This window comes from Thermobia domestica, chromosome 17 (assembly GCF_964235325.1).
Source record: "Thermobia domestica chromosome 17, izTheDome1.hap1.1, whole genome shotgun sequence".
Taxonomy (NCBI): domain Eukaryota; kingdom Metazoa; phylum Arthropoda; class Insecta; order Zygentoma; family Lepismatidae; genus Thermobia; species Thermobia domestica.
Window position 1 is genome coordinate 162,282,600 of NC_137470.1, and position 16,057 is coordinate 162,298,656.

General features: G+C 33.4%; 1 protein-coding gene across 1 annotated transcript in view; it reads left to right on the plus strand.

Annotated features, from left to right (window-relative positions):
* Window positions 1-13,557, plus strand: part of LOC145673788 (uncharacterized) — a 34,638-nt gene extending 21,081 nt beyond the window's left edge. The window contains exons 3-4 of the mRNA XM_081743546.1: window positions 7,744-7,916; window positions 12,690-13,557. Coding sequence (XP_081599672.1) covers window positions 7,744-7,916; window positions 12,690-12,780 — 264 coding nt within the window. The 3' untranslated portion in view covers window positions 12,781-13,557. The remainder of the gene's footprint in view (window positions 1-7,743; window positions 7,917-12,689) is intronic.
* Window positions 13,558-16,057: the final 2,500 nt, after the last annotated feature.

The window sequence follows — 16,057 nt, forward strand, 5'->3', positions numbered from 1 at the left end:
CACTCATTAGTAAAGAACCGGAACTGTTTAGAACTAAAACCTCTGGCAACATTGTGGTGCAATAGTACACGTTAGAACATGATGCAATAGTACACGTTAGAATATGGGGTTGTACTTGAAATGAAAAAAACACAATTCATTGAAATGGATCATTTTATTACACTCCACATACATCCATACCAGATAGTGGTTCTGGATATTGTCGATACAATGTATTTTGAACATCTTGCACTAGTTTGTCTTTAGCGTATAATTTTAATTCCAATTGAAGTCTTTTAAGGTCTATTGCAATATCAATTGGTGGAAACTCAATGTCCATTTGATCACAAATAAACTGTTTATCAATACAGGTATGCACCCACGAACGATGTTGACAACCATCACAATATCTAGATACATGTTGTACAATATGCATAACACATTTTTCAAAATAGTACTTTTTCAGGAATATACTTGTTTTGTTGCACACTTCCACTGCATGTTTCGCACACTGAAATACGCTGATGAATTTGTTCCATTCTGTTTGTGTTAGATACACCATGTTGCGAGGGACATGGAATGTACTCTTTTTACGTAACAGCACCATCTTCTCTTCGAGGACTGTACGCATCACAACTTCATGATTTGAGCCTAATGATTTGACTATGGTCACATTTAGCTCATCATGAAAATAATCGTTCATTTGGTCGATTCGTGCCATACTTCACAGGTCAGTTGTACACCAAATTGTTCTGCTTTGCCCAATCGAATCACTGGTTCAAATGTTCTAGCACTGATACCAATCATCACATGTTTTGTTTATTGGATAATAGCTTGCGAAGATGAATTCTTTATCGTTAGAAGTACACATCTTTCCTCCTGAAAAGCACTTGCTCAAATGATTTCACGGTATTGGTTGATTTATAGAACTACGGCTGACGTCATGTGCTGACGTTTGAATTCATGGTTTCATCACAGTTGCTGACGTCATGCTGACCAACCACATTCATACAACTATGTCTGATGTGCTGACGTTTGAATTCATGATTTCATCACAATTGCTGACGAATCTGGCTGTGTACTAAATTCAAACTGATGACTTCGACCCAAGAGTCTTTTATAGCATAAAGATACAGATCCAGTATTTAAGAAACGCAGCAGTTCTTCTTGTTTTGATGCTTCCATGGGTAAATATCTTGCTGGTAAAATTATATTCTTATCATTTTCAAGCTTCACTACGATTCTTAATCCAAACTCTGTAGGGATCATTTGGCTAGCTAAGATTCTATAAGGTACATTCTGTTGTAAATCAGTAATCTTGGTAAATGATTTCATCACATCACGCGTGTTTAGAAACTGCAGACAAGTAGCCATGATGATGTTATCATGAATACTAACGCGAACGATACTTATATATGATGCAAAACTGATGACGTTTCATTATCATGTTCTGACGTGTACTATTGCACCATGTTCTAACGTGTACTATTGCACCACAATGTTGCCAGAGGTTTTAGTTCTAAACAGTTCCGGTTCTTTACTAATGAGTGCACAAACTTTAAAAATGTCAAACCAAACTTTGAAACAAAAAATTTCAAACAAAAATCTTTGAAACAAAATTTTGAAACGAAAAACATTCAAACAAAAAAATTTCAAACGAAAGAAATTCAAACAAAATTTTGAAACAAAAAAATTTCAAACAAAATTTTGAAACAAAAAATTTCAAACAAAATTTGGAAACGAAAAATTTCAAACAAAAATTTTAAACAAAAATTTGAAACGAAAAAAATTTCAAACAAAAAAATTTTAAACAAAAAATTTACAAAAAAAATTTCAAACAAAATTCTGAAACGAAAAATTTCAAAACAAAAATTTCGAACAAAAAATTTTAAACAAAAAAAATTCAAACAAAATTTTGCAACAAAAAATTTCAAACAAAAAAATTTTCAAACAAAAAATTTTGAAACAAATTTCAAACAAAATTCTGAAACAAAAAAAAATTTTTACGTTTCACGGTTAACCGTCAAACTTTATCCGGTTTTTAACTATTCGATTAACAAATAAACGGTTTTGATCATATTTATCAGTGAGTCCAAAATGTTGAACGAAACCAAGATTTTTAAATGTTAAACAAAACTTAAAAACTGAATGCAGCAAAGATTTGAAAATCAGCAACCAATCAGATTGCACGAAAGATAGTGATCAGCCAATCAGATTGCACGAAAGATAATGATCAACCAATCAAATTGCATCAACAATAACTTTGCCAGTGTTGTAGCATGTATTCCCTTAAGACTATGAGTCATAAGATTCAATAAGGTTAGCTATGTATCCCTGTACACTACCTCATCAAGGTCAATCACGTGGTACATCGTATTGCTTACGTTTATATTTGGCTGTAATAATCAATACCAATGACGCATTCTCAAATTATCCTACAAAGTTTCAATGTACCAATGTCCTGGACTCCTAATCCCATCATAGGTCAATAACTGATCACGTGATCATAATGATTTACCCAAAGAACAATTACCAATTATTGATATGACAATAAGAAATGTACCCCTCCCAAAATTAAAGATTGGTACACAAATACACCTGTGTCTTATGAAAAAAGCAATAAATCCTGTACTTATTCAATAATAAAGCCGGTCAATAACATTTAAATTTTGAATATTTGGCCATAAGAGGAACACCAATGGGTCCTAGAAAACGTTTACCGAATTTTGTTATTTGATAATTCCCAAATTTAAAAGGGAACATAAACATATAAAGGTAATAAACCATATAACGTGCTAAATAGGTGTCAATAACCTCCGAAATTCGATTTTTGGTAGTTCTTTACCCATGAAAGGGAACGATGTGGACCATCCAAATTTATAGTGGTACATATTGAAGTCCTGTACTATGATACCAAATGCTTATATTAAAACAATTTCTAAAACCGAGTGGATGAGCCAAGATACCCCTCCCAAATTTTTCAAGGGGTGCGTCAATGTACCCATGTCTTATGATAGGAAATGAACCCATATACATGACCATATAACCATATAAGGTAATAGAACCCCTAGGTCAAAAATCAAACACGTGGTATAACGTATTGCTTACGTTTATATTTTGGCAATTTTGTACCCCTAAAAGGGAACGAGGTGGACCACCCAAATTTATCATGATACATATTAGTATCCAGTACTATGACACCACATGTTGAAATTAAGCAATTTCCAAAATTAAAGGGTTGGGCCAAGGTACCCCTCCTGGGGTGCATCAATATACCCATGTCTTATGAAAGGTAATAGACTCCTGTATACGCTCATGTAAACATATAAGGTAATAACACCTCATCAAAGGGAATAAAATCGACCAAAAACCAAACACGTGGTATAACGTATTGCTTACGTTTATATTTTTGGCAATTTTGTACCCCCAGAAGGGAACGAGGTGGACCACCCAAATTTATCATAATACATATTAGGGTCTTGTACTATAATACCAAATGTTTAAATTGGTCAATTTCCAAAATTTAAGGGGTGGACCATTGTACCCCTCCCGGGGGTGCACAAATATACCCATATCTTATGAAAGGTAATGGACCCCTATACATGATCATATAACTATATAAGGTAATAGAACCTCATCCAAGCACATAAATTAGGCCGAAAACCAAACACGTGGTATAACGTATTGCTTACGTTTATATTTTGGCAATTTGTACCCCTAAAAGGGAACGAGGTGGACCACCCAAATTTATCATAATACATGTTAGGGTCCAGTACTATAATACCAAATATATAAAATGAGCAATTTCTAAAATTTAAGGGGTGGGCCAAAGTACCCCTCCCAAATTTTTAAAGGAGTGCACAAATGTACCTATGTCTTATGATAGGGAATAGACCCCTATACATAACCATATAACCATATAAGGTAATAGAACCTCATCCAAGAGGATAAATTGGGCCAAAAGACCAAACACGTGGTACAACGTATTGCTTACGTTTATATTTTGACAATTTTGTACCCCTAGAAGGAAACGAGGTGGACCATCCAAATTTATCATAATACATGTTAGGATCCGGTACTATAATACCAAATGTTTAAATTGGGCAATTTCCAAAATTTAAGGGTGGGCCAAAGTACCCCTCCCAAATTTTTAACCCTCGAGAAGTCGCGCTGAAAACGTAACGCGAGTAGTCGCGCGCGGTCAAAAGGACCGCACGAACATAATGTGATGCAAATATCGTTTTAAACATTTTTCTTGTATTAGAAAGTAATTTTGTACATTTTCTGATTAAGAGGGAATAACATTTTTATTATTATAATAAGTATTACAGTAATAACTATTAGAGAAACCTACAATTAGACATGTTCTTTTTTTTATTTCTCATTTGGAATAAAATGTTTTTTTTCGTTACATATTTCTTTAGATAGATAGCTACGCACTGGTTTTATTGAAAATTCTAAATCTGATGACGATCTTTTGTTTTTGTCAGCTCTGGTTCGTCTAAAATTAGAAATGCTATAGTAAACTAGTTAAAAATATACTATAAAAACATAACACTAAAACAAAGCTTCACAGCGCATTTTACATTGAATTAGAGCTCACTCGTAGCTAAGCGGTTAGCATACACGCCTTTGGCGTGGGACTTCCGACTTTGATTCCCGGTGGGACCTCATATGGTTCGCATCCCTCGTTAAGCAGTAGGTCCACGTCTTGCATAACCTTGATGCTGGAAAGGGCGCTAAATTCAAATCAAATCAAATTTACATTGAATTATTTTACAGTCCTGTTATTTTGAAACTTCACCTATAGAGCACTACATTGAATTATTTTGGGTTATCTTCAAATTTACACTGCTCTACACTTCGTCGTCGCTTATTTCGTCCTCTCCTGTTCTGACTACATTTGGGGAATCGCTGGTCATTTCTGGGTTTAAGATCTTCAGATTCGCTCGCAGACTCTTCACTTCACCTTTCGTGTTCACTCGTATATGTATAAATATATATATATAGCCTATATGTTATGATTTTCCTCAGACAAAGCTTCCACGAAATCATCTCGACTGATTTATCCAAATAGTCCATTCCTAACATTTCCCTCCGTATTTTAAGCTGTTCATTTCTAATTAGCTCTTCTTTCATACTTGATATCAGTTTGTTAACACTGTCCACCTCTCTTCCGTCCATTAAAATAATATTTATCTTTATAAAGCTTAAAACATCTCCAAAGCAAAGGTCACGTGAAGAGCGACAGACTGAGAAAAAACATTACACGGTTAGTCGCGCGCGGTGGAAAGCACCGCAGAACCACTAAACAATCACTAGTAGTTAAACTAAACAGCGGATAACGGAGTGATTGAGCAGGAATGTTCAGGAAGGTGGGAGGGAAGATTAGCTAGACGGGGAAGTCAGTCGGACAAACAGAATGGACACACGATCGAAAATAATTTTCCTGCGGTGCTTTTGACCGCGGCGCGACTACTCGAGGGTTAAAGGAGTGCACGAATATACCCATATCTTATGAAAGGTAATGGACCCCTATACATGACCATATAACTATATAGGATAATAACACCTCATCAAAGGGGATAAAATCGACCAAAAACCAAACACGTGGTATAACGTATTGCTTACGTTTATATTTTGGCAATTTTGTACCCCTAGAAGGGAATGAGGTGGACCGCCCAAATTTATCACGATACATATTAGGGTCCTGTGCTATAATACCCAATGTTTAAATTGGTCAATTTCCAAAATTTAAGGGGTGGGCCAAGGTACCCCTCCCAAATTTTTAAAGGAGTGCACAAATATACCCATATCTTATGAAAGGTAATGGACCCCTGTATACGCCCATATAACTATATAAGGTAATAACACCTCATCCAAGGGGATAAATTAGGTCAAAAAACCCCGAAATTTGAATTTTTGGCAATTTTTTACCCATGAAAGGGAACGACATAGACACCCAATACTGATAGAGGTACATACTAAGGTCCTAGGCTACCATACCAAATTTTTAGATTTGGCAATTTCCAAAATTTAAGGGGGGTGGGGGTGGGGGTCCTATGTACCCCTGCCAAAATTTTCAAGGGGTGCATTAATGTACCTATGTCTTATGAAAGGAATGGACCCCTATACATGACCATATAATCATATAAGGTAATAGGACCTCATCCAAGGAGATAAATTAGGTCGAAAACCAAACACGTGGTACAACGTATTGCTTACGTTTATATTTTGGCAATTTTGTACCCCTAAAAGGGAACGAGGTGGACCACCCAAATTTATAGTGATCCATATTAGCGTCCTATACTATAATACCAAATGTTTAAATTGGGCAATTTCTAAAAATGAAGGGTGGGCCAAGGTACCCCTCCCAAATTTTTAAAGGGGTGCATTATTATTCACATGTCTTATGAAAGGTAATGGACCCCTGTATACGCCCATATAACGATATAGGGTAATAACACCTCATCAAAGGGGATAAATTAGGTCAAAAACCCCCGAAATTTGAATTTTTGGCAATTTTTTACCCATGAAAGGGAACGACATAGACACCCAATACTGATAGAGGTACATACTATGGTCCTAGGCTACGATACTAAATTTTTAGATTTGACAATTTCCAAAATTTAAGCGGGGTGGTCCTATGTACCCCTGCCAAAATTTAGGGGGTGGGCCAAGGTACCCCTGCCAAAATTTAGAGGGGGTGGTCCTAGGTACCCCTAGGTCATTGACCCCGGGCCAAGGTCATTGACCTTTGACCTATGACGTCACAAAAATTTTTGCTGACTCGGCGCAATATACGCGGGGGCCTACTACTCCGAATTTCAAGTTTTTATTCCAATTCTAAGTACCTAAAACATGAGATTATAGGTCCAAAAAAAGGCCCATTTAAATAACATGGGGAAATTCTTCATCCAATCTTTAGACCCCCTAAAAATTAAAAATATTCACTTTTGGCAATTTTCCTGTGGGTTATTTCCGGAAAGCTACAATCATGCCAAATTTAATCATTGTAGCCCTACAGGAAGTGCTCAATAATTTATGTCAGCTCATGTAGCTTTATATCTAGTTAAAGATTAAGAGATAAGAAATTAAGATTGTGCATGTATTTGCTTACTACATACTACATACAAGAAGAAAGAAAACTCTGATCATACATTAATTAGAAACTCCAACCGGAAGTAGGCTTAATCTTGAGAGATATTGAAAAAAAAATTATCGATAAAATCTCCCCTTTACAGTACCCAGTGGCGTATTTAAGGGGACTTCCAGGCTTAAACTCCCCGAAATTGTATTTACTACATTAAAATAAATGAAATATATTGCAGAATTTTCACATTTCCAGGAATCAAGTTAGCCAAGCCCCCCCCCCTCCCCCGAAACAAAATCGTAAATACGTCACTGATGGTACCCCTTGCCGATTTTTATCTAAACGTCTTTCACTTGTGCCTGTTAAAGGACATGTACAGATGTTGTGAGGAATGACAATTAGATTCATTCTTATATATGAATGATGCGCTGTGTAGAGAACGAAGGTTCAGCTAGTTATATTACTGTATGTAAACTTGAAATAGCCTTATTTAGTTTTTGTTCAAAATTAGACCAAAACCTGTGGCAGTGCCTCATTGTGGCTTTTTTATTTGGAATAAACTTCCATCTGTCTTTAGTATTTTAGTTGGTTTATTTCTTTGATTTTTTTCAGTATATACTCGGCATAGAATAATATATTTCACCATATTACATTATTTTATTTTGTTTCAGCAATCTTTGGAAAGATGGCAAATCTACTACAAACATGCCGTCAGTGCTTATTTCTTTGGTGACTACCGTACTGCCGTACATGCATTGAATATGGGTATTAGGATAGCACCAAGACAGCATGCACTTTATAAGTTCAAGTCTCAGTGCTTCCTGAAGATGCACATGTACTGGCTGTAAGTATATTTACTTTTATTTTTTATTATTTTGTAGCAGTAATTATCTAACGTGCGTTTATTATTAAACGATTGTCTTTATCTGTGTTCCATCTGAAACGTAAACTAATGACCCAGAACTTGGATATAAGAAAAATAAAATCTTTTGCTAAAATTAATAAGTAAATATTTCTTCTCTAATTTTGACTATTTATAATATTATTAATTATGTAATCTATATATTAGAATGCTAGGTTTATGTGTTTGACTCCAAAGAAAAGTTTATATGTTTCTCTCCATTCATTCGACAATGAGATTTCGAAAACCACAAGGGCTAGAAACGTGTCGTTTTTCCTGGTGGATTCCAAATTTTGTGTAGATTATTAAGTTCTAATTGAATGTTTAAAAAATGTGGCCATTATTTCTTTATTACATTTTTTAGGGATACACTGGAGGTGCTGAAATTTAAAAAAAAGTAATGCATCATACTCTATGAGTTATAGATTCCAACATAACGTAGTTGTATAGAGGGATTGCATATCGCTCAGGCGTTTGTTTCATGACCAAATAATAGTGAAAAACGAAGGATAATCCCTTCTTCAGACTAAGATGAATCTTTATTGTTTGAAGTGATACGCCCAATGAACACCATATATCACTGATGTTATAATTAATTGTGTGTGTAGTGTATTTGCTTATTACATACTGCATGCAAGAAAAAAAAAACACTGACCATACATTAATTAAAAACTCCAATCGGAAGTAGGCTCAAATCTTGAAACCGGTGCGAGATATTGAAAAAGTAATTAAAAAATCTCCCCTTTGCGGTATATCTTGTCGATTTTTGTCAAGACGTCTTTCACTTGTGTCTGTAACGGGACATGTACAGATGTGAGAAATAACAAAGAAACTCATGCTCATGTGTGAATGATGCGCTCTGTACAGAGCGCAGCTTCAGCTAGTCTATCTATTAAAATGCTACAATAGCAATTAAAATCGCCTGAGCTCCAACCTATAACTTTAGCTTTCAAATCTTTCATTTACGGTTTTGTGTGATTTCACGTTTAACAGAGACAAACATTTTAAGTATTTGTACTTTAAATAGTCTAAATTAGTTAACTATGTCTTTTTTCATAAAGTTTATGATATAAAATCATTGTTCAAAACCTTTATATTTTAATAAGCCTTCTCTAAAATCAATGCATGTGAATTGTGCTTCAATCTTCCGAGTTCTTTTAAACTAAATGTTGAGGACATTTATATGTTTGTGGTCAATCTTTCGACAATGAGATCTCGGAAACTACAGGCTCTAGAAAGGTGACGTTTTCACTGATCGATTGGAAATTTTGCGTAGATTGTCCAGTTCTAATTGAATATTTTAAAAAACATGGCCATTATTTCTTTATTACATTTTTTAGGGTACCCTGGAAGCGTTGAAATTAAAAAAAAAAAACTAAAGCATCATATCCTATGCGTTATACATTCCAACACCACATTGTTGTGTATTGGGGTTGCATATGTCTCAGGCGTTCTTTTCATGGCCAAATAATAATGGAAAAGGAAGGATAACCATTTCTCAAGTCTAAGATATATTTATTTTTTTGAGTGTTTTGCCCAATGAACACCATATATAATTGACATTATAATTAATTATATAAGTAATGTATTTGCTTATTATATACTGCGTGCAAGAAGAAAGAAAACACTGGTCATACATGAATTAGAAACTCCAACCGGATGTTGGCTCAAATCTTGCAAACGGTGCGAGATATTGAGAAAAAATAATCGAAAAAATCTCCCCTTTATGATACTCCTTGCCGATTTTTTAAATCAAGATGTCTTTCACTTGTGTCTGTAAAGAGACATGTACATATGTTGTGAGGAATGAGGAGGAGATTTATGTTCATATGCGAATGATGCGCTGTGTAGAGAGCGCAGGTTCAGCTAGTATATATATTAAAATGTTGGGTTTATATGTTTATCTCGAATCCTTTCGACAATGAGATCTCGAAAACATTTCTAGCACTTGCCGTTTTCACTGGTCGATTCAAAATTTTGTGTAGATTGGGTGGTTCTCATTCAAATTTTGAAAAAACCGTGTCGTTATTCATAGGGCCGTTTTGAGTCCATAAGATTAACATTATTGCAGGTCGAAACTACGGTATTAGGCAACCGGTAGAGATGTTATGTATGGCGGGTTGACGGACAGTGCAGGCGCTTTGCTTAAATCTGAATGTAAAAACCTATTGCATGCTGGTAACTTAAAAGGTTCATGAAATGCAAATTCGTTGGGTTCAACCTTTTTGGACTTGACATTTACCGGAGGTTGCAGTACATACCAAATATAAACATATTTTTAATTATACTGTTGTTATTTAGTACATCAATTTTTAACAGATAAGATTTTATTTTATAGAAGAAAGAATTTTTATTTAACTGATTTTTTCTTTATAATACCCCTAAAATGAAAATTTTAAACGGAAAAGTATAAACGATTCTGAATGTATGTAAACAGAAAAAAAACTAACTATAAATTTAAATTGTAGAGTATAAATCGGGATACTTATTATTAGCCGGTTTTTAAATTTTGCTCATAAACTATAATTTCAAATTCAGGGTCTTTTTTCCGTCGTTATCATTTTATTCCTTTCAAGATTTGGTAACTGAAACGGACTCACTTAGAAAATGTCCTCTTGCACTGAAAAAAAATCCGTTCTACTGACAGCGGCATGTTATATAATTATACGGAATCCACTTGCTTCCTAAAGAAATCAGTACGGAGCATACGTTATCCGTATGCTACATAGGCACTGTCCTTAGATGTTACATCATGACGTTGCAGGATGTCTGATATCTAACAGTCTTCCTTATATTACGTACATATATGTACGTTACCTTCGTCAGCTATATGTTATATACGTCTATCTATATGTGAGATCTTGAACACCTATATTGTTTCATACGGAAAGCACGTACAGATGGAACACTTATACAGAAAGTATTATAAAATATGCATTTTCAGTTATACGTTTGCTGTACGTTAAGTCAAAAGACTACATGATTTACAAATGTAACATACGATTTTACGTACGCCACATACATTTTTTCTCAGTCTGGGCCTTGCTTATTTCAGTTATAGGTGCTCGTGAGAGATATTTTCTCTGATAATACAGCACTCTAGATATAGACTTAAATCGTGTCATATTTTCTTCATGTCTATGAATTTGTTACGTATCATAGAAAAGGAATATATGTCTGCTGGTAAAATAGCGTAGTGCTTTTCAAAAACCACGAAACAAAAATAATTACATTTTGAAATATATTTCCGTTGTATTATCAATAATGGTAAAAAAAAGTAAACAATCAAATTTTTATTTTCAACTAACTTGAAAAGTTCGTTACTGAATCCTCTATGTCTCTCTTTGTGTGCCTGTCCACCATTCTCTTAGGTGTGTGTCTGTTATTTGCGATTTTTTTTTTCAATTTTGATCCTTCCATTCGGTAAAGCATCAAAAACTATCTCAGAAAGTGATGGAATTTTTTAGCATCACTCTTACCTTTCCCAAGATATTGGTCAAACATTTCCGATTTCCGGAGATTTAAGAAGCCATACCTCGGGAAGAGCAAGTTATAGAGATATTATATTGGTGCTAGTCAATACCTAAGAGGATGGTGAGATTTTGGTACTAAATAGTAACTGGTGATCAGTGGCCACTGGCTAAATGGCCACGCTTCTCAGATATCGACCAAACAAGTTCAAATTTTGGGATATTTACGGAGCCATATCTCGGGAACCATAAGTCACAGAGAGATGATATTTTGCGAGAAAGACAAGAAGTAACAGTTGAAAGGATTTACTTTTACATGTAGGAAAAATCACAGTTATCCTCCCCACATCATCTCTCTTTTTTAAGTTCGTTCTGTCAATGTTTTATGGAGCATTCTCAACTGGTTTTATTTTAACAACATTAGTGTATAGCTCTATTATTATCTTTTATTATTCAGTATAAAAAGCGTAATATTCGAAGGAAAATTCCTTAATGTGCATCCTCTCTAAGATTAGAAGCATACGTTAAGAGAACTACACGATTGTGTTGAGAATAAGTGTAGTATTAGACGAACGTCAACCAGGTTTGAGCATGATTATTAAAGTGAGTTAACCAAATATAGAAGTTTTGGTGTTATAGTACCATTTTCTCGTTCAAGTAGCTAGGCCTGAACAGACGTTCTATCAACCGGTAATAAGCAAGGATTATTCTGTACTTCTTTCTACCATGACAAATTAAATATCTTTGCCTATTCTTTTAACATACATGCTCAAGACGTTTGCTTTTGTTTAAAAAATACGTTCACATATAGCTAATAGCGTTTACGTGGAATGCCATGTTGACTCGTGCAAATTAACTTACCATACATGTATACAAATTATTTCTCGCGGATAATCTGTGTATCTGGAGTGAAATGTGAAACTTCTTTCGAATGCAGGTATATGGTACATTGTCACCAGAGATGTGATCCGACATACATCACAACTTTCTAAAAGAAAGAACGTGCTTGTATGTCAGTGTATGACCTACGTGCTACTCCAAAGAAGTCATCAAAAGTACCCTGTGTTTTGTCATGAAGCGTACTGATGCTTGCCATCACATGATGTTTTATGTCATAATTAGAGAGACAATATGATTTTAAAATGTAAAGAATATATTTATATCAACATAAAATGTGTATTGTTTTCCATGTGAAGTTGTTGTAGTGCATGGTATCTAACATAATTATTATTTTTTTTAATTCCAGGGCATTGCTTTCGATTAAGCTGTCGCTCTTTCTTAATCCGTGTGACCCTGAATCACTGAACATGTGGTGCGTACTAATTCAGTTAATATAGGATCTGACAAGAAACTAAACTTCATAGATCAGGCTGCCAGTTCTATTAACGTACGATAAAGTGAAAGTAAATTTTAAGCGTACTGAAAGAGGAATCACTAAAACTAGAGAATCTTGGTTCAACTGTACTCTCAGCTAATGATATGTGTTTGTTTTAAAGTAATATTATTATAGATTAAGACTATCAATTGTGTTGAATGAGGAATGATTAAAACTAGAGAATCTTGGTTCAACTGTACTCTCAGCTAATGATATGTGTTTGTTTTAAAGTAATATTATTATAGATTAAGACTCTATCAATTGTGTTGAATGAGGAATGATTAAAAGTTGAGAATCTTGGTTCAACTGTACTCTCAGCTAATGATGTGTGTTTGTTTTAAAGTAATATTATTATAGATTAAGACTCTATCAATTGTGTTGAATGAGGAATGATTAAAAGTAGAGAATCTTGGTTCAACTGTACTCTCAGCTAATGATATGTATTTGTTTTAAAGTAATATTATTATAGATTAAGACTCTATCAATTGTGTTGAATGAGGAATGATTAAAACTAGAGAATCTTGGTTCAACTGTACTCTCAGCTAATGATATGTGTTTGTTTTGAAGTAATATTATTATAGATTAAGACTATCAATTGTGTTGAATGAGGAATGATTAAAACTAGAGAATCTTGGTTCAACTGTACTCTAAGCTAATGATATGTGTTTGTTTTAAAGTAATATTATTATAGATTAAGAGTATCAATTGTGTTGAATGAGGAACGATTAAAACTAGAGAATCTTGGTTCAACTGTACTCTCAGCTAATGATATGTGTTTGTTTTAAAGTAATATTATTATATATTAAGACTCTCTCAATTGTGTTGAATGAGGAATGATTAAAAGTAGAGAATCTTGGTTCAACTGTACTCTCAGCTAATGATACGTGTTTGTTTTAAAGTAATATTATTATAGATTAAGACTATCAATTGTGTTGAATGAGGAATGATTAAAAGTAGAGAATGCTGGTTCAACTGTACTCTCAGCTAATGATATGTATTTGTTTTAAAGTAATATTATTATAGATTAAGAATATCAATTGTGTTGAATGAGGAATGATTAAAACTAGAGAATCTTGGTTCAACTGTACTCTCAGCTAATGATATGTGTTTGTTTTCAAGTAATATTTTTTATAGATTAAGACTATCAATTGTGTTGAATGAGGAATGATTAAAAGTAGAGAATCTTGGTTCAACTGTACTCTCAGCTAATGATATGTGTTTGTTTTAAAGTAATATTATTATAGATTAAGACTCTATCAATTGTGTTGAATGAGGAATGATTAAAAGTAGAGAATCTTGGTTCAACTGTACTCTCAGCTAATGATATGTATTTGTTTTAAAGTAATATTATTATAGATTAAGACTCTATCAATTGTGTTGAATGAGGAATGATTAAAACTAGAGAATCTTGGTTCAACTGTACTTTCAGCTAATGATATGTGTTTGTTTTAAAGTAATATTATTATAGATTAAGACTATCAATTGTGTTGAATGAGGAATGATTAAAACTAGAGAATCTTGGTTCAACTGTACTCTCAGCTAATGATATGTGTTTGTTTTAAAGTAATATTATTATAGATTAAGACTCTATCAATTGTGTTGAATGAGGAATGATTAAAAGTAGAGAATATTGGTTCAACTGTACTCTCAGCTAATGATACGTGTTTGTTTTAAAGTAATATTATTATAGATTAAGACTATCAATTGTGTTGAATGAGGAATGATTAAAAGTAGAGAATCTTGGTTCAACTGTACTCTCAGCTAATGATATGTGTTTGTTTTAAAGTAATATTATTATAGATTAAGACTATCAATTGTGTTGAATGAGGAATGATTAAAACTAGAGAATCTTGGTTCAACTGTACTCTCAGCTAATGATATGTGTTTGTTTTAAAGTAATATTATTATAGATTAAGACTCTATCAATTGTGTTGAATGAGGAATGATTAAAACTAGAGAATCTTGGTTCAACTGTACTCTCAGCTAATGATATGTGTTTATTTTAAAGTAATATTATTATAGATTAAGACTATCAATTGTGTTGAATGAGGAATGATTAAAAGTAGAGAATCTTGGTTCAACTGTACTCTCAGCTAATGATATGTGTTTGTTTTAAAGTAATATTATTATAGATTAAGACTCTATCAATTGTGTTGAATGAGGAATGATTAAAAGTAGAGAATCTTGGTTCAACTGTACTCTCAGCTAATGATATGTGTTTTTTTAAAGTAATATTATTATAGATTAAGACTATCAATTGTGTTGAATGAGGAATGATTAAAAGTAGAGAATCTTGGTTCAACTGTACTCTCAGCTAATGATATGTATTTGTTTTAAAGTAATAGTATTATACATTAAGACTCTATCAATTGTGTTGAATGAGGAATGATTAAAAGTAGAGAATCTTGGTTCAACTGTACTCTCAGCTAATGATATGTGTTTGTTTTCAAGTAATATTATTATAGATTAAGACTCTATCAATTGTGTTGAATGAGGAATGACTAAAACTAGAGAATCTTGGTTCAACTGTTCTCTCAGCTAATGATATGTAAAGAAATTCCTTCTAGCAATGAGCCATATCTCCGCATTTTTATGAATTCAGTGTATGTTGGTATCCATTGCTTTAATTTAAAGATTTAAAATACTTGAGGATTTAAGACTTTAGTATGCAAATTGGATGTCATCAAGATAGTGCATGGTCCCTCATATACTAAGACTCGAATATACCGGATACTTATGTCATCAGAAATACTCTGGTCTATAATAGATAATAACATCCACTTCGACACCTGGAGTGCATTTTATGTTTGTTTCATGTTTTCAAGAATCTTCAAATATATACTTAATTTGTTTAATTAATATGTAATGATATAATTCTGACAGTGCTTTGCCTATATGTGTGTCTGGTATTCCAGTGATGTTTAAGACAGAGAATTATATTTTATATAATGTATTGACGTTCCTAGGAGAGTTCTGTAGTCCGTGAAGAAGAAAAAAGTATATAAGCACCGGTATTCACCCCAAGGCTATATATATTAGTATAATACTCCCCTCAATAAACTAGTGTAACCGTAAGTAGATAATGATTTTCTCACAACGTTTGCTGTATTACATTTATTGCGTCAATAATAACTAAATCTTGCTCATAAATTAGTATCTTAGTATAGGAAATGTGTCGCACTTTCAGCGCAATTGATCATTTGAATAATATTTAAGTTTTGTACTTAACTCTCTATCTT